This window comes from Rhinolophus sinicus, chromosome 3 (genome assembly GCF_057876585.1).
Source record: "Rhinolophus sinicus isolate RSI-liver-muscle chromosome 3, RSI-T2T, whole genome shotgun sequence".
Lineage (NCBI taxonomy): Eukaryota > Metazoa > Chordata > Mammalia > Chiroptera > Rhinolophidae > Rhinolophus > Rhinolophus sinicus.
In genome coordinates this window covers 23,515,291-23,535,579 of record NC_142503.1, presented here as the reverse complement: position 1 = coordinate 23,535,579, position 20,289 = coordinate 23,515,291, and the positions used below count along the sequence as shown (strand labels likewise).

General features: G+C 39.3%; 1 protein-coding gene across 4 annotated transcripts in view; it reads right to left on the bottom strand.

Annotated features, from left to right (window-relative positions):
• The window catches only part of SPEF2 (sperm flagellar and cilia associated 2), a 162,010-nt gene that overhangs the window by 20,705 nt on the left and 121,016 nt on the right, over nt 1–20,289 (bottom strand). For 2 of the 4 annotated variants that reach the window (XM_088796480.1, XM_088796481.1), the window contains 6 exons: nt 17,990–18,219; nt 10,238–11,403; nt 9,892–10,109; nt 9,567–9,775; nt 9,346–9,469; nt 7,139–9,256 (listed from right to left, as the gene is read on the bottom strand). In XM_088796480.1, coding sequence (XP_088652606.1) covers nt 8,905–9,256; nt 9,346–9,469; nt 9,567–9,775; nt 9,892–10,109; nt 10,238–11,403; nt 17,990–18,219 — 2,299 coding nt within the window. In that variant the 3' untranslated portion in view covers nt 7,139–8,904. Of the gene's footprint in view, nt 1–1,628; nt 1,722–5,982; nt 6,166–6,870; nt 6,978–7,138; nt 9,257–9,345; nt 9,470–9,566; nt 9,776–9,891; nt 10,110–10,237; nt 11,404–17,989; nt 18,220–20,289 lie in introns of those variants that run through there. The other 2 variants (XM_088796483.1, XM_088796482.1) reach the window with 1 other exon arrangement.

The window sequence follows — 20,289 nt, the reverse complement described above, 5'->3', positions numbered from 1 at the left end:
CGTAGGGCCAATCACTCACTGTCCACAACAACGCCACCAGAGAGGGGTTAAAATAAACCACGCCACGGAGAGGCCAGGTAACCCCAGTAAGACCTCACAGCCTGTCGGCTATGGAATCTGTGCTTTTAATCCCAGTTGAAGAGCACCAAGATTTATGTAATAATGAGCATCCAATCCCTGAGGCAGAGAGGGATGGGAAACATCACTCCTTTCTCTTGTTCTGTCTGCTGGACATCATACACACGCACGTACACAGGCACGCACGCATGCATGCACCTGTCAGCCATCCTTTGCCCCAAATGAGCGCTTCTTACTCTGGCTTCATTGTCCTGCCTCCACTCCCAGCTTTGTTCCTTTACTCAATGTCATTTTTCAGCCGTTTGGGCAGTAGCAGGTAGGAGCCATTCCCTTCCTTGGCACCCAAAGTCCCCTTCCTGTTTTATGCCCTCGGTCCTCAGGAATGATGAGCACCATCTGCCTTCTGGCTTTTGTATCTGAGTGAGCAGCTAAAGGGCTCTGCCCTTGAATGACATTGCTGAAAACTTCTGGCAAGGAAAGTGCTATTCAGACTGCCAGTTTCTTCCCACATAAGAACCTGTTTACATTTTTGACAGATTTGTTCACAAAATCATACAGAGACGGCCTCCCAAAGCTTTATAGGAATACTGATCTTTGTTCTCTAGTTTCATATTGTAAAAAAAATCAGTGACAACCGAAACGAAAAACTGCCCCTGCAACTGTCAGCCTTGTAGCTTGGGTTTTTTTTGTAATTCTTTGACTGCTTTCTCCTACCTGCTGTCCTGTTAACATCTAGCAGAGATGCTCAAAAACATATGCATCCAATTGAAGGAAATTGCATACTTTAAGGTTATAACTGGAGTCATGTTCAATTTTGTACTGCAATTTTGGACTAATGGTTGGCTGGAAATTGAATAATCGATATACATAGCTTGCTGTGACGTCTAGATCTACCATTCATTTTTTCCCATATCTTATTGAGGTTGGCTGTGTTATGTATACTTTTCTATTTTAAATATTTACACTGAAGTCAGAGTGGCTTTTAGATTTTAAGGTCTTGTTTTCTATTGTGGCCTTAGAAATAGAGCTTGAAAATAATATTATTATCAACATATTATCATAATAACATTATCAATAATTACTATTGATAATAATAATAATCGGATGGGCCATGGGCAATACTGAATGCAAACCCTTGATATGTTGCACAAGTTAGTCAAAATCAAAGAGAAATGAACAAAAACGTGTGTTGGTAAAATGACAGTTCTTATCCTAAGCTTTTAGAATTGGCAGGGACACTTAGAGACAAATGTGGTGAATAACATGTTAGCTTATTTGACAGATGAGAAAACCGACACCAGGTTGTAGATATTGCCCAAGATCACATAGAGAGTTACCAGTAGGATTCTGCCTAAGATTTCGGCCCTGCCCCCTCCCTCAGAACTTCCCATGATGCCACCTGAGTGAGTATGAAAGTCTGTACTTTGGGGATACAGCAGAGGAATTGGAGGGTGGCAGTGGTGTCTAAAACAAATTATATAAGTGGAAGAAAGATAAAAACATTTAATCAGTGTTAAAGTACTAAATTTTTAAAAGATTGTAGTAATTACCTCTATAAGATGTTCCTGCCTATTGAATGGCAGTGGTTCAAGAGGATTTTCTGGAATTTTTGTGTCTTCATCTCCTGTAAACCATAGACCAGCCTATACAAAAAATAAAAATAGAAATAATTAAAGTATTATGCTGAGATGCAATTGTTCCTCTACGAGCCATAGAGATTGAACCCATCTTGTGCATGTGTCTAGCTCAGTGGTCTCCAAAATAGTCTGCAGAATCCATGGGAATGCAGGAGAAAATACTAGAACTTTCATTTATATGTAGTTTGATCTGATTATTTTGTAAATTTTATTTTTTAAAATTTGTATAATGTATTAGTGCAGTAGTACACATGTATAACTTATAAATGAAAATCCACATATTAGGGATGCCAGCTATATTTAACTGCTGGAACATATGATGAAGCTTGGGAATCATTGCCCTAGATTTTGCTCGCATAGCAATATTTTGGAGGGGTCTACACCCATAACAGTAGCTTGCATTCCACATGTCCTGTCTATGTTGCTATCTGTTCTTAGAACCTACCGTGGTGTTGGTACACATTGTTGGAAAATCTTTGTTGAGTAACTGACTGTCTGACTCAAGAACTCAAAGGAGTACTTTTTAATGACATCCCTGTTTTTCAGCCCATATTTGATACCAATTACCAAATCCCTCTAGTCCCATTTGGCAATGCCTTGTCCATCTCTCGCTTCTTTCCATTCCCACTGCTGCCACGCTGGTGTAGGACTTCACTATTCTGTCATGGGCCTTCCAGTAACCTCAGAGCTGTTTCTGTTTCCAGTCTCCCTCTTATTTGTTTCAGCTTATACCATGCAACCATATCAATCTTCTCAAAAGTTTAATCTTGTCTGTCCTAGCAGTCTCTGCTCAGACCATTTCCCACTCTTGCTCTTTTGCTCACACCATCCCTCCTACCTGAGGTGACTTCCTATCCACCCATGTAAACCTACACATCTTTCCAGACCTGGCTCAGATCACACTTCCTCAGGGAAGGAAAGCGAAGGAAGATCCTCACTAGTGCTCCAGCCTGGAGGGAGTTTCCAGCTGCAGCGCCAGGGGAGGCATCACGTAGAGGTTGGCGGTCTTGCTGAGTTGAGAAGACAGATTTTGGAATGAAAGGAGGTCAAGATGGCTAGAATTTTCAGGACAGAATACTAGAGATCCAGGGGGAGAGAGAGAGAGAAAGAGAGACAGAGACAGAGACAGAGAGAGAGACAGAGAGAGAGAGAGAAACTAGAGATCTGCAAAGGGATCTTCTCACATCTTAATTGAGAGACCATCTGTGGATGTGTGTGGAAAATACCTGAAGTTAGAGAAAGAAACCGGTAAAGGAGTAAGCTGAACGATTCCTGGAACTCACAGAGGGCTGGGAATAGTTCGTGTTATTACCAGGCAGAGTGCAAGGACCTCCCAATACAGAAGGAGTAGGGTGGAGCCCCAGGAGGATACTGCCTTCGCAGCGGGGCCACATTAGCCCTGTACTAAAGGCCGCACGGGAGCACCCTTACAAATCTTAATGTGACCTTGACAGGATAAAACTGATTCCAAGTCACGTCACTGAATGGCTGACAATATTTAAAGCACACAAAACTGGGCACCCAACCATATAAAATTCACAATATCTGGCATCTAATATAAAGCTACTGGGTATGCAAAAAAGCTAGAAAATATTACCCACAGCCAGAAGAAGCATCAAACAATAGAAATGAACACAGAAATGGCACAGAGGGTAGAATGAAAAAAAGTTATGTTCACTTAGCTATTCTAAATATATTTCATTTGTTCAAGGAGATAGAGGAAAAATATGCACATAATGAAGAGAGAAATGAAAGACATTAAAAAATCCAACTTGAACTTCCAGAGATAAAAAATATGATATCTGAAATGAAAAATACACTGGATGGTATTAATAGCAAATCTGACACAGCAGAGAAAATAATTAATGAACTTGAAGACATAGAAATAGAAATGACTGCAAAATAAAGTACAGAGAGAAAAACGACTGGAAAGAATGAACCTAGCATCGGTGACCTGTGAGACAATAAACATGAGATTGGATTTTGAGAAGGCAGAGGGTACAGAAAAAATATTTTGAAAAAATGTCCTGAAAAATTTCCATATTAGACAAAAACTAAAAACCCACAGATTCAAGAAGCTCAGTGAACCCCAAGCAGAAGAAAACCCCATTGAGGAACACAATAATCAAATTGCTGAAAACCACTAATAAAGAGGAAATATTAAAAAAAAAAAAAAGCTAGAGGGGAACTAAAGACACTGAGATAGGACTCCTGCCCTTTCTCCCATCGCTCAAGCAACTCGCAACTCCATATCCAACTGTATCAATGCACAGGAATTTCCCCTGATTTTTAAAGCTAATGATTCATATAAGCTTTCTAAAAATATGGGACATTTCATAAACTGGGAAACTGTTTCAAAGTGTTTCACGCAAAAGAGAGTCATATTACAAAGAAAAAAATAATCTAATTGGAAAACAATTTAGGAGTTTTAAAATGTCATCCATGACAATTTTTACAATATGAAATGTTATCCCTGAACCTGTATAGTCGGGTTTGAAAAGCAAGGTTCAGTCCCCCACATCTTGCCTCACTGGATAGTTAGGTGATTTCTCCTTAAAATATGGAAATGTCCTCTGTACTCTCTTGCTAAAATGTGGCCACATAATTTTTTAAATTATTTTTTATTTTTATTTTTTTAACTTTTCCTTAGAAAATAAGTGCTGAACTGTTTGGATCTTAGAATGTCTGACTCATTAAGCCTATAATAATAACATGCATTCTCACCGATAGAAGATGAGTCGAGAGTTCAACATCAAAGAAGTCCACATGAGTGTGACTAAACGTCTACACATGACAGTGACAGCATGTGACACCTGCAGTGGGGCTGGGAGCAAAGGGCAAATGGGCTTTTATGCTCGTGTTGCTTAGCTGAGGTACACAGCCCATCTGACTTCACAAACGCTGTATCTTATTCCATTTCAGAAGTTGGGGAAATCAGCACACTCTTAAGTGGCTGTTGTGGTAAACTTGCAATTAGTCAAAAGAAAAGAAAAAAGACAGGCAAAATAAAAAAGCAGAGTAGAGAGCCTTTCTCTCCCAGAGAGCTTCATAACAGTAATGCAGTTATACTATTTCACTGTTTTAGTGTGACATTTTCAATAAATCTCAAAAAGTTTTGCTCTAGAAGCTGTTTTGACTTTTCCCATACATTTTTTTTTTTTTTTAAATGTGAGCCATTGAGTGTTGGAAATCTGTAAAAGTCATGTGGGATGGTCAGGTGGGCCTCTCCAAATGGTCTCCTCGTCCTGGGGCTCCTGAGGAGTGGGGATTGGGTCGGCAAGAGGAGAGGGCAGAGCTCAGAACTCAATTGCTCCCAGAACACAGGTGGTGTTCAAGTATTTCTGAGTTTCTACTATACGCAGCAGCTAGCTTTCTCTAAGAAATTCACACCTTTGGTAAAAGAGCTTTCTGGTTTTAGCTCAGCGCTTTGGTAAAAATTGCTAACACCCTTTGTTCGTCCCATGTTTGTGCAAAAGGATGTTTAAATTGATATCCTGTGTAATTGGCACATACTGTAAATAGTGAAGGTTGGTAATTTCACAAGTGCCCGCTTTTTAAAATCTTTTTAAAATCTTAAGCCAATGATAAAAACAGTCAGTTTTGCTCTGCTGTTTTTGTTTTTAGACACAATCATCTTGGCGAGTTGTAAGTCCAGGACAGTGATAGAATTCATAAATTGCTCTACTGGGAAGATAAATCAGAGCCCAATCAGCTTAGCACCTTTCTTGATCAGTTTGAAGGAATCTCCTCAACATGCAAGTGCTATTTCTTCTGGCTCGACTGTAGGATCTTGTGAACCTCAGAGATGGCCATAAGCATGCCATCCATTAATGATGAAAGAAAAGAGAAGCAGGAGGGATGTGATCTTTCAATAGGGGTATTCATTGGAGATACAGGCCCCGAGAGGGTATCACCCTGTTTCTGAAGTAGCAACTATAAATGCTTCCATCTTTTGTGTCTACCAGAATTGTGAAATGGTGAGCAACAGGATGCATTCAATTAATAGACACAAAATAAGCGATTCAGGCCCTTCTTAGTTACAGGATTTCACTCTCACACCTTCCTTACTCAAACTTCTCAAAAATGAATCATTTCTTGTCTTCACTTCCTAAAGACTTATTCACTTCCTCAGTTCTCGGCAATCTGGATTCTGTACTGCACCAGAATTGCTCTGGCAAAGCAATTCTACTTTTTAGGTCAAAAGTTACATTCTACTTTTTAGGTCAAAAGTAGTCTGGTGTTAGTGTCACCAGAGGTTAACAGCAACCTGCATGTACTGCTGGAAAGTGACGGTGCCCAACCGCTCCTCATCCACAGCCTTGAACCTCTGCAGGGTCTTGAGGAGCTGCTCCTCCAGAGGGATGGGCCAAGGCAGCGCGGTTACTAACAAGAATTTCCGCCAGTCCACGAACTCCAAGTTTACTGTTAATAGAGATGTTAACTCCTGCAACTAGAAGAAAACAAGAAATGCCGTTGGAATATTTGTATGAGTCTATAATGAAGCTCTCCCTGCTCGTGTTTCTTAGTCAGAGATTCAGGGGCGGGAAGTAGGATTGTAGACTGGTGGGTAACGCCACTTCTGACTTATGTTCCCTCGGATTCTACCAACCAATCCTCATCAGACAGTACCTAGACAGTGTTTCACCTTTTGCTTCCTTGACATTTGTGTTTTTGCTTACTGTTACACAACGATTTTACATGTGTGACTCCAGTTGATCTTGTACCTTCTCGGTAGAGGAGGAATAAAGATGATAGCAATGGCTGTGCAAGGGCTCTACTGTCTGTAGGGAAATATTCTTTAACCGCTTTGTTTTCTGATACATTCTTAAGAAACAGAATATGATGAAAAGCAAGAACTGCCAGAAGCATCTACTATTACTAGGATCATTCTACGAGGTAGCAATAGATACAAACTTAGAGGCTGAGCCTCAGTCTCTATAATGTTTCATTCACTGTTATCCTCACTCATTCCTTGAATACTGAGCATGTGCATACTACTCGTATGTGTCTCAAGTTCAAGTCCATTCATTCAAGTTTTATCGGTTGTCTACTAAATGTTAGATACTGTGCAAGAGCTGGTTATTTTAAAACTACTGACTTACTGATCAAATAAGAATTCTCAAAGCTTTGAAACCCAAACAAAATTGACACTTACTTCAGGTTGAGTGAGGTTCATCCAACTACTAGGAAAGTTGTTTGTTCCATAGTTCAGGGTGACCAAATCAAGCAGAATATCAGTAAATGTTTTATTTCCTATTATGCCTATAATACAATGAAACATATTTTTCAGTTATGTGACAAGGATTTGTTTTATTTTGCCCAAATAGAATAAATAATGGGTATTTGTGTAGTCACTGTATTCATATTATTTAAAAGTGTAACCTTTTGAGAAATAAGACATTTTGAATACATAAAAATTATAATAAACTTCCTGATGCTCTCCCATTATGTTTCCCAGCTAAGTCAAAATATCTTTTTTTGCTGAGTAATAAATCATTCCAGATTGGACAAAATACTGAGACTTTATTAGTTTGGAGTCTTCTTTGACCTTTTACTCAGAATAGGTTGAATTAAAACAAAATTCTGCGCTTTTCTATTATCAGTAGGACACAAAAGTAAAATATTTTGATAAACATGGGATAAAGGTGCTTCAAAAGCATGCAGATCACCACAGTTATTGAGGTAAGATTTTTATCCTCATTTTGCTCTTTAGATCAGAATAGATTTGTTTTTGTAAATGTAGGGAGATTTGAATTGTTAAATTATGGGATTGGAAGACTTAATTTAATCACCTAATTGGTTCACTATTCCAAAGTATTTTATTAAAGATCACTAGCCTTTTAATTACTTTGTTCTGATACACTAATCTACTTTATGCTAATTTACTACTTATACACTAATCTACTCCAACAGAGATGTCTGCTCAGTCTCTCATTTCAAATTGCATGCACATGCATTTAAAAAGAAATAGGAAAGCAAAATAAATAATTTGTTAAAAAGTGTCTAATTTCCGTAATAGAGGTAACTTTGAAACCCAGGAGAGACTCCTGTATGTATTGTGTGTCTTTCAGGTCCAGAGTATATGACTATTCTTCTTTGTTTAGAAATAAAAAGAGTGAAAACGTAGCATCTCAAATTTCTCTTTGTACATCTCCAACATAAACATCATCATTTCCTTTAACCTTTAGGAACATACAATAATCCTTTTAAAACTTCAGTGGTTCAAGCCAAATATACAATTTTGAGATTTGGAAGGTAATTTTCTGGGTAGAAAGAGCAGAACATGTATTTCTTTGATATGCTTAGCCATCCAGCAGCTTGTTCAGAAAGAAACTCTCTATCCTTTTTGATCAAACCTGAGTATCCAATTTTACAGAGATGAGAACGCTTTCCAGGGTAGTAGAATTTTCAATAAAATCATCTTTATATGATACTACATTGGTTTTCAGATATATTAGAAATAAATCATTCATGTTCCTCACGACGAAAACATAAATAAACTCTACTGACACCATGAAGAAGCTCAAAGTATTTACAAATTCTGGTAGACATGTAAAATATTTCTACTGTCACTAATAGCCATGATGCAAGCAAAGTACTGTAATACAATACTTTTAGTTTACATAGGAATTGTTTACCTGGGACCTTAGTGCGAAATTTGTAGACTATTTTAATATTTGACCTTGTTACTTAAGTAACCCAGGCATGTAGTGATACGATCTTCACATATTATGCGGTAACAGAAACAGATAAACTTACAAATTTTGTTCATGGATCAAAAAGAAACTCCCTTTCAATTTGACCCTAAGTTAATTATCTGATGTAACTATCATTTAGAATTATCCAGGAAAAACAGTTTAATTGTGTCCCAGGCCTGAAGGAATTCAGATCATAATCATAGTCCGGTAACCCTTAGCAATACCTCTCAGAAAGATGATATCAAAATAACACCATTGCTTAGAAGTATACACCTCTGCCCAAAGAATGTGAAAGAATGTGTGAATATAGAAGCAGGACTAGAAAGTTACTGGGAAACCAATCTTGGGATTTTTGCTTTGTATATCTGGAAGGTGCCAAACGCCTTTTGTGTTGGATGAGAAGACCTGCGACAGTTTTACTTTCAACTTTCAGGTTTTTGGAAATAATTTTTTGTCTATGATCAGTGGTGAAGTCGGTATTTATCATATGACTAATCACTTTCATAATGGCTTTCTGAGTTTGATGAGCAATCTGAATTGGGTCTGGTGTCACCAGTTGAAGATGGTGTTCTCCTATTCCATAAATGGATAGCTTTCCTGGGGTCAAAGTTATTAATGTCTGGAGAATTCAGCTGAATTATCAGGAGATCCGTCATGCCATCAGCCTTGATCTTGGCATGCATTTGTGACTTGGTGCGTTGCATATGACTGAAGCCACGTCCTGTCTCAGCTGAACTTGCGGGGAGGGTCAGCAACAGGTCCACGAGTGTCAGGATATTTGGATACTTGTGTAAGTAAACAGAATTCACAAAATCCCAGGTCAATGTGCGGATGTTCTGAAACCTGAGAGGGAACGTGAAAAACGTAAAAGATTGAGACTCCTAACTTTTACCCAAATATTTATAAATATCAACTAGTTTACTTACGCTTACCTAGCGTAAATCTCTGATTTCAACATGCTCCATTCAGTGTCCAGTTCATCGATGTGCACATTGGCAGCTTCCAATACCGGTTCATAATGTGCAGTCAAGACGGATACCTCTTTTTCTCCAAATTCTGCCATCCGTATACAAAATGAAAAGTCACATATGTGAAAGGCACTCATACAGACAGCCAAAGAGCTGAAGGTTCAGAGTCAGTGCACATACGCTACCTTGATTTATCTGTGTGGGCCACAATTTAAAGCTTCCAATCATGGTTGCCTTCACTACATCTTGGCTGGCATCTCTGAAACAGCCTCGCAGCCTCTGGATAAGGTGTGTTAAAACCGTGTTCCTCACATCAGAAATGTTTGCTTTTCCTTCTAGGCGGTAACCATGAAAGTGTGTGACTGAATTCACCCTCCGTTCTTTGGGCCCTGGTCTAGAGAGAAAGAAAAAGTCCCCCAAGCAAACAATTGAATGAAAAAGCACCTGACAAATGATTTCCCAAGTTGAAATGTCTATTGACAGACCCTCAGATCATCCCCGACTCCTCACCTCGTTTGATATATGCTGAGCATTTCTAGTGTAGACGCTACGGTGGCAAATACATCCGCGATGGAAGAATTTCTGTTCTTACCGACACGGGAGAGAATGCTAAGCGCATTGATGACATCCACCAAGAAATGGACAAATTTGACCATGTCTGCTTGGCGAAGGAACTCTAGAAGTTCTTTGGCTTTCGGGTGACTGGTGTCACTTCCGTCTTCATCTGTCTGTAACACAGGTGGGGAATAAAATAGTGGTCTATCGTTCTCAAGATTATTATTGCAACTTGCTCGATAAAAATTCTTTCTGTTATTTAGAAAAACTGAAATGGTGTAGCATCTAAAAAATCACTTACTGAATGCAGCTGCTGGACAATCGCAGGATACCCCTTAAGAAAGTTCTGGAGGGCTGCCTGTAATTCCTGAAGCCACTTCCTGCCTCCTACTTGAGAAGGCATCACGGGGCGAAGGCGAAGGCCTTTGAAAGCAGTTACCAGAGAACTCTTATGATGCGGAGAACTGTGGTAGAAGTGATAAACCCTATGAAGAAGGTCTCTGACATCATTGTACAGGGGAATGCTCTGGAACAGTGCCTTGTAAGATAGTTCAAGATGATGTGCAAAGCAATATACAGTTAGCACACGTGGCTGAATTTCTCTTAAAAGCAGGGCCACCCCGTTGCTTTCTCCCTCTGAGCTGGGGGCACCATCGCTTCCAAAACCTACCAGTCTCTTTGCCCAGTCTTTGTTCGGCAGCCTAAGTTGAAGACTTCTCTCTAGAGTTTTCTCAATGGCATTTTTTATTGCCAGGGGATCCTTCTTTACTGCTGTCTGTACCCCAACAATTTGGCAATGCACTTTTCCTGCCTGTGCAAACTGCACGTAGACAAGTGCAGCTCCCTCCACTGGACTGTCTGTGACTCCATCACTGATGACAGAGAAAAATTTACTTTCTTCTAGTTTCTCTCTTAGATGTCTCCGTTCTACTTCCGCAATAAAATACATAAATGTTCTTGCCGATTTGTTAGTTCTGAATACCGGGCCAATATCAACACCCTTCATATCATCCAACTCGCACAGCCAGATAAAATCTTTGAGGGGACGTCCGGTCTTGGCGATCGCATGGCATGACCTGAATAAGTTTTCGACTCTCCCGAGGGTCACTTTGCTCATGGCCCTCACCATCAGTTCCGTGGTGGCTCTGTGCACTGGAGAAGCACTCGTGGCTTCCATTAATGAAGCCTGCACATGAGCCTCGCTGAGATGATGTGTACTGAGAAATTCGGTACTGAAATTGTCGGTGCCATAAAAGAAGCTCATTTGATTTCCCCTTGACTTCACTCCATGCTTCCGACACAGGCCACAGAACATAAGATTTAGTATCTCATCATATACAAGCCAAGGGTATTTTTTCAGCCAAATTTTCAAAAATTGATTGTTCCTCTTGGGAAGGTAACGGTCAAATTTCCATGGCTTTGTTTGCTTTTCGGTGACTCGACTCACATCGTCTGGAGGATTCCTGTCTTTAACATAACTCTACATTGTTATTTTAAGTATTCACCAATGTCTGCCCTCAGTTTTGCTTAATGCCTGCCACCCACTTTTGCTCATTTTTTCTGGAAAAATTATAGTGAGTGATTACTACTTTTCAGAAATTCTGGTTAGTACTTTAAGTGGTTTCTATAGCTGAATCCTCATAATACACTATTCTTATTTTATAGTTAAGAAAATAGACTAATTACTATCATCACCATTTTCTGGGTAAAAAACTAAGGCACAGAGACATTAATTAATCTGCTCAGTGTCACAGTGCTCGTAAGTAGTGGAGCTGGGATTCACTAGCAGGAAGCCTATTCCACAGCCCCCTTATTTACATACTGCGCGATGACCGGCTTCTCATAAGGGCTCTATGACCTTCTTCACTCTAGAATCCATCTCTCCATACATAACAGGCACTGCTTTTAGACATCATTTCCTTCCCATGGTGAGCACAAAAGGATAACAGAACATGCATGGCAGCGTGTCTGCAACATTTGCCTTGGACATCTGTTCCCTCCCACCTCAGCCCTGCCTTCTCTGGCAGTGGTCGAGCCACCATGTTACAAAAAGTGTGTCAGGCATGAGTCCCATCCCAAGTGGTTTTGTAAAGCAGCTGTGCCTCATGCCTCATCTTTTTCTTTTTCCTCAAAGGTCTCATTTTTGACAGACATTTGATAATTTGACCGAGAGGAGAATGTGTATATGTTTGGATGGAAGGACAAAAAAAGACAAATTACACAGAACAAAGTCCTAAAATACCAGTTTCTCCCTGAAGGCAGAGCGCCTGGACCACAAACATATCTTCCTCTTACAACTTTCATGACACTGCTGAGCATTACATTGTCCTATTTTATAGTATGATGAAATATTGAAATATGTGTTTGTGTGATACATTTTTTTCTTTCTTTTTTTAAATTAAATTTACTGGGGTGACAATGGTTAGGTTTCAAGTGTACAATTCTGTCATATATCATCTAGATATCACATTGTGTTCTCACCGCTCAGAGTCAGTTCTCCTTCCATCACCACATATTTGAACCCCGTTTGACCCCTCTTCTACCTGCCTCCTCCCCCCTTACCCTCTGGGTAACCACTAAACTGTTGTCTGTGTCTATGAGTTTTTGTTTCTTTATTTGTTTGTCTTGTACCTTTGTTGCTTTCAGTTTTATATCCCACACATGAGTGAAGTCACATGGTTCTCGACTTTTTCTGTCTGACTTATTTCACTTAGCATAATATTAAAATACCTCATGTTGATCTTCCTGTCCTAGGCTTTGACTCCTCAATCAAATTTTAAACTCTGCTGATAGAAACACACTTACATCTTTTGTGTCCCTAACGTCCAGACGAGTGCTAAGCACTTGGTAGACGTTTAAGAAAATAAATCTCCTTTTTGAATTGATTTTCTTGATCTCATATCTCTTAATGTCTTTTAATTGAAAACCTTTGACATTGGTCAACCTGCCGCTGCCTTTCTTACCTTGTTTGCATCTAACTTCGATTTTGCCTTTGAATCAGTCTTTTTGCAGTTGTTGTTAAAATGGCCACCCCCACCTACACTTTTTTCCCCCCAAATCCTGAGCACTACTGTTCTTGTTGAAAACAAGCCTCCATGCACTTGATGCCTTCGTTTTCTTACCTACATATTGGGTGACTTGTCAGTTTCCCACACTAGGCCTTTAGCAGCAGGCGAGGTACCTGCTCTACACATAGAAATATTAGTGAATAACTGAATGAATGCATGAAAAACGAAGTCTCTTATTGCTAAAGGAAAGGACTTTAACTCTCACTACTGATTAGGCTAGCTTTGCTGTTTTCAGTTTTATGGACAAGTTTTCTAGAAAGTGTTTGTTATCTTGAATTCTGAGCACATACATTCATTTGCCCCATGTAAATTCTCTGGCTTTGTGAGAAAATGTTTCTTCCTGAAGCAACACCTAAAACTGCCCACAGACAGTTTTACCAGGTCCAAAGTCTTCTAGATCTACCACTGCATTTCCGTGACCTGATTCTGATCTAGCGGAAGGAGTTCACCCACGGAGAGAACCATCGGGCATATGAAGGCCCACACTTGTTTTTTGCTGTATTCCCTCGATTTTTGCCACCTGACAACATATTCCTGTTAATAACACCAATCCTTCTTCTATCATACCTTTCCTAAGAGACCTTCCTATATTTCTTTTTTAGTACATGGGCTGCCGAAGCGAGCACAAAGACCTTCCTATATTTCTTGATTTGTGTAAATAACAGACAAATTTAATTACTTTTCAAATCAAAATACGGGACTCGCTTACCAGCAAATATAGACTATCATATGTTTATAATTTTCTCAGAGATGCTAAGCCTAGAAAAGCCCACAGAACTTTCTAGTTACTCCTTTCCAGCAACAACCCAGATGTCCTCACTCCTCTCGGTTGGTTGAGGCTCTGTAGAGGGGCAGAGTAGCGTCTGCTGCTCTCAGAGTCTCCACCTTCCTCTAATCCGTTTTCCACATCCCTGGGCTCTCAACGCCATCGAGCCCAGCTGTGTGCACTTTGTCAGCTACTTGAAACTTCACAACTTGACCACAGCCTCTTTGTGGTCCTCACCTCCTCCTGCTTCATGCCCCAGCTGGTCTGCTTGCTGTTCCCTAAATATGTAATGCCACCTCAAAATCTCAATGTCTACTCCAGTTTCCCTGTGCCTGGAATACCCTGCTCCTACTTCTCTTCCTAGAAAGTGCTGGCTGGAACTTTCCTACAAGCTAACACCCTGTGCTGATCCACACACGTGGCAGTAACTTCTTCCTGCCTTGAATTCCTGTAAAGACCGTGTAGCTGAATGATCTAGCCGAGCCTCTACAGCCTAGAGGTCTGAATCTGTGTCCTCTGTCTCTGAGACCAGTCACTGATTCTTAGGGTCTCCAGGAGGGGTTTGCAGGAGGGCTCCTTGTCACTTTTTAGAAGAATGTCACACGTCTTGAACAACTAAATGCTGCCTCTCTTGAAGAAGGAGTGAGGGTACAGAATTTGCTGAACTTTGTTCTCTCCAAATAGCCTCTCAGCAGAAGCCAAAGTAGCTCTGAACTGTCTTTACAGACATTGCATGGAGTACTGATGGGCTGACAAGAAAAAGGAGTTCCTATGGCTTAAGTGGGGACAGAAGAACATTGCTCACGTGTTCTAGTTTCTACAGACTCCAAAGTGCTTCCCTTGGAGAAAGGCTGTCTTCCTCATGTGCTTGGCACTTGCTGTTCAGAGACAAGCTGTGCCTACCAGCGCTCACTGCAGTACACAAGATGAGTGTTTTGTTATGGATGCTTATGGTCCCAGGGGAGCCACACACTTCATGGTTTAGCTTTACCAGGTAGTGTGATTTTCTTTTTTTTTTTTTTGGAAGTGTTCTGGGGTAATGCTGCAAGGGCTGTTGGGGTATGTGTACCTCAGGATGCTAAGCCAACATTTTGGATAATAAGAAGTTTGCATCAATACTGTATAGTGCTACCTTTTATACAACGATGTGATATTACCATAAGTAAGCAATGCAGTGATAATGGCTTATATCACACTTAAATTGCACATTCTATTTACCAGATACTTATATATATATCAATTACGTAACTACTAATAACCCCATGAATTACCCCATTTTACAGATGAGGAAAGTGACACAGAGAGAGGTTAAAGAACTTGCCCAAGATCTTACTACAGTCATTTGATAAGAGGTAGATTTAAAAAGAACTGCCTAACTCTTCTTACCCATGGATGGGTCTTCTTACTCATCTAGCCATGGGTAAGAAGTGAATTAACAGGGAAATGGGGCTTGACACATAGGGTCTGACACCATGCCAATTTTGTCTATTGTTACAATTCAGAAAATACTCACTAAATCCCCTCTCTGCTGGGAGTATACTCATGGGAGTGATTCCTGGGGCAGTCAATGGAAAGAACATCTTGTAGATTCAGTGGCTGTCTTTCACTTAAGCTGCTCCTAAGATTCTAAAGTATGGACCTTTGCTGAGTAGCAAGAAAAATGCTAGCATGACAAGTTGTTTCATTGCATTTTGCATAATCTTGTATGATTATCACACATGAGGTCATGTTTGTCCCCAGCATCTTTGTGACAAACATCAAGAAATGGTATTTTATATATAATTACCACCTTTACCAAAAATTTGGAATAATCACAAATGGCACAATTTGACCAGGAAAGGAGTGTTGAATATAAACATTAAAGTATGTGATGCATTTTCAACTTCACATTATCTTTAGTAAGAACTATTTCAATGAAGACTTTTAATGTTCAAGTGGATTAACTTATACTCAGCAGAAAAGTCCTTAAGCTTTAGTTCTTTCCATTTATATCCTGACAGTTGCTACTCACAAGTATTTAAAGTATTTAGCACTTGTTTTAAGCAAAGATTATCCATTTCCCTCCATAATTTTTATTTATGTAGTATAAACAAAAGTTACAAAGTATAACTTAAGGACATTAACTTAAGGATTTTGTAGATTTGCTAAAAAATCTTACTGTGGGCCTAGTCACATAATGACAGTTATGTGTAAATATGTATGCTTGCTTCCAAAAAACCCATCTGTTCATCTTTTTTGAATATGTGTTTTAGTGAACTTGAAGTTTGCATCTCAGATATCATCAGTTGCATTGGCATACATGAAATAGTATAAGGAAATGCTCATTTATTTCCGACTTAGAAATAATAATAGCAATTTTCAAGTTCAAGCAGCAAGTTCTGTAGGATCACACATTTAGAAATGTAGCACATTCAGCCAGTTGGTCCGTACTTTCAAAGCTGCTATCACTTCAACTAATATCATCTTTTGAAATTGTAGAGTTCTAGGGCAAATGCAAGGTATCATAACATATTGTTTTCCAATTCTTGGAAGGAATATGATGAAAACTTCATTTCAGGGTGTATCATTTAAGGCAGTGAAGAACAATCACAGAATGGAGGAAGAAAAATGAAAGTCAGAGAATGTTTTTGGGGGCCAGGTGAAATGGGGAGAAGGGGTGAGTGGTAATTATTGGACTTCCTCAGGGAGGGGCACTGTCAACCTTTGTAGCCTGACTCTGAAGATGTCATGAGGACCTCTAATTCTGTGACTCTGGGATGCAGAAAATGGAATGATTATTATTTTGCCTTCCCTTTATAACATTAGCAAAAATGATAACAAAGAATATTACTTCTATTGATAGACTACCCAGTACTGTGCTAAGTATTTTACATGTACTTAAAAGAGCAACATATGCAATAGATATTTTTTCAAATGGTATAACAGATAATAATAATGAAAAGAGTTCAAACTGTTTGCTCATAGACCATAACTCATTTTGAACCATGTAGATCCCCAAGTCCCACAGTATTACATAGCCTTGTAAGTTCTGCATTAACTCCAACTGTTATTATTAAATCTGGGTTAATTGCTCCGCTGGGGTGGGTGGAGGTGGTTCCCCAGACAGAGGAAGCCTCCCCATCTGTTTGCCTGAAGCTCCTGCAGTTGGGGAGGAGAAGCAGGGCAGGCTTCTGACCTTTCCTGCAACATCCGTACTCATGCCTCATAGCTATATGTTTCCTAGTGACTGTTTTGCTCATTCTAAATATCCTCTGTATCCTTACCATCAAAGCACTCTTCTTTCAGTTCCTCCCTCCAAATTATTGCCCCACAAAATTTTCTCTGACCAACCTCATTGTGCACTGATTCCCCTTGGCTCTGCATTCTTGAACACTTTTATAAAGTTCATATTCTGTTCCAGAAAGAACCTAGATAGACATTTCTATTGTCTTCTTTTTTGCTTGCATTTTCAAACTCCACTCTAAGCCCATAGTGCAAGTGGTTTTCTTTTTACATCTACTTTTTTTTTTTTTTTTAATGTAACTATCTCTGTCCTTCTCATTCTTTCTTCTCCCTTCCTTCCTTTTTAGACTGGACCTTGAAAGCTGTTGTATTTCTACCATACTCTGAAAGCAGATAAATCAGTTGACATCTTTTAGTCCCCAGGGCTTCTAGAGTTAATCTGCTAAAATATACACATGTCAAGTTATAGCTGCTATTTCTTATTCATTTTATAACTTTTAGTTGAAATACAAACTCTGGTTTTGAAGTTGGAGCCAAGACATACGATGGTTATCATCACAAATACTAAGGTCCCTTCTGAAAGGGATTATGAGTGGTTGATAATTTTCAAAATCCACTTCCACCAATACAAACTCATAATCCCAATACAAAACTTAAACTAGAAATACAGACAAAGGCTGTCTCTCAATTGCCAGATGGAGTAATACTCAAATTTACCAACTTGCCGGCCAGGTGCAGGGGAGGCAGGAGAGCAGAACTGCCAGGAGTGAGGGTCACCACACTGCCAAAGTATTAGACACTGTGTTTCCCCTGTTTGCTTAATTCAGATCTCTGTTGGCTGAAGTAAATACGAGATAAACTAGAACAAAGCAAGGGCTCATTTTTGTGCCATGTAATCCCAAAGGGCTGATTTTATTAATATTTGTGGGCAAATGATTGACAGCCTGGTTGATCTTGACCTTTTTTATGCTCTTTGCATAATAATAATTTTTCCTACCTTTGGGCGCTGTATCTAAGAACTGATCTCGAAGACTGTCAAGCTGATCGATGGTCAAGGTGCCATTTTCTTCCTTTTCTACGGGTGGAGGACGTATCGGAAGAGGGGGATCTGGGAAGACCTCTATATCACCATTAATGAAGAAGTCTTCTTGGCCTAAATAGAGTTCATTCTGGATTTTTGTAGATGTTTCGATGTGATAGCGAGCTACCTCAGTTAATTTTTCTACACTGAAAGTGGAAAAATGAATAGGGGTTACCCTCGTTAGAGATACTATTAGATTAATGGGTGTTGCTTTTTGGATAGCCACACAAAGTTAACACATTGTATAGCTGAGTTAGACAATTCAATCTATATGTTCAAAAACTCTAATTTCTCTTCAAACCCATTTGTAAAAAGACAGGGTACAAATAAATAAGTGTAGATTAGAAACAAATACCTGCTCGTTAACAGAGCTAACAGTCACACATTATACACAAAGATGAACAAAAAGAGACTTCATTAAGTATGGTTATATTAGTACTAGAACATATTTTACTATGTAAACAAGATTATGTCAAGAGAGATGTTTTATTCTAAGTTTGAACCAGAATAAGGTTATAGGGCAGAAAAAATACTTGTAAAATATGACTGCTAGAATAACACATTTATCTGGAATCAGGATAAATTATAAAGTGAATCAGATTTATATAAACATTATAAATTTAAGTATAAGCAGCAATAGTTAGGAACCACTGTGGTTCAGTGGAAAAAGCGCGGGAAGCTGAATTCTCATTCCAGGACACCACTTGGGTAAGTTACCTGAGGTCTCTGAATTTCATTATCTTTGCAATGGAGCCAATCACACATAACTGAACACCTTATGGTTATTAAAGTGAAATCGCATAGGGCACAGATTTAGTTCAACTGGGGATTATAGTTATGGCCTCAATTAAAGACCCTTTTAAAGGCCAGAGAAGATTTTTACAGGAATAAGTATTAATATAATATCACGGTACTACTGAAAGTATCTTGTTTATATCTTGCAATAAAGATTGAACATGGCAGAAAAATGCATTTTAGTCTGCTCACCTGCTCTTACATAACTCAGGAATACCAAAATACATACTGAAAATTTAAAAGTTAGTATTCGTTGCTTTCTTTCAAAAGACACCCTTGAATTCAACCCCAGGATGCTGTATTTGTGAGTGTCCACAGAGTATGTCTTCTCTAGTTAGTTTATATTTGATGGTGTTTGTGTGCTCGGGGCCAGAGGAGAAAGGCATTGGATAACTCCTGAGTTTACAACAGTGAATGAGGAGAGACTCCAGATGAAAACTGAGATCAAGCCATAACCAGCACATCAAAATAAGTGCACCATCTAGTGGAAGGCTACCAAGAGTAACTTAATCAAGAATGGGAGGAGAAAAATGCTAGGGAAATGAAAAGTGGGATTTGAAGCTCTTCCTGGTTTTTTTAACTGTTAGAGAATTTTTGCAAAAACCAAGACACAAAGCAGAGCTGAGCAGTCCTAGATTTTGACTTCTTGTGGCCACATTCAGAGGTTTTGTATATATATACACGTGGCCACAAGAAGTCAAAATCTAGGACTGTTCCTGTTTTGGTTATTGCAAAAATTCTTTAAAGAATTCTACACCTGAGAAATAGGAGTACCTCTGATAAAAATAAGAAGCATTTACGTTTGATGGCCACATGGCTGGGAGCTGTGAATCCTAAGAATGAAGAAGATGTATTTTCATTTGTAAGCGACAGGCAGAGAACAGAACTGAACACCACAGCTATGACACTGCTGAGTAACTGAGTTGGCGATTCAGTAGTCAAATTGTTTTAAACATTACTGCAGTAAGGTCACCAGGATGAGGGTGCGTGTGTGCACGCACACTGGTGTGTGTGTGTGTGTGTGTGTGTGTGTGTTACTGTAAAGCAACAGATATAAACAACTAGGCTGAAGATTTTACAACAGAACTTTCATTATGAGACAAGCATTGGAGAAATCAAACCATAGCAACCATCTCTTAGACAGCAGTTGTTGCTTCTGAGAATACTTGCCATCTGTATTCTATGTATTGTAGCAACTTCCAAATTTTCAGTAAATGTTTATCGCAAACTGTAGTGTATCACAAAATCTAGATCTAGTAGAAACCTATGAAATACCCTGGTTGGAGTGTTTCCTTTTATAGATGAAAGGCAAGAGGCGGAAACAATTAGGCACACTGCTAATGTGTGGACAATGAGAGAACCCTAGTTTCCTGGATGATCAGGCCTCCTGACTCTCAGATAAGGGCTGTTTCCACTCTGCC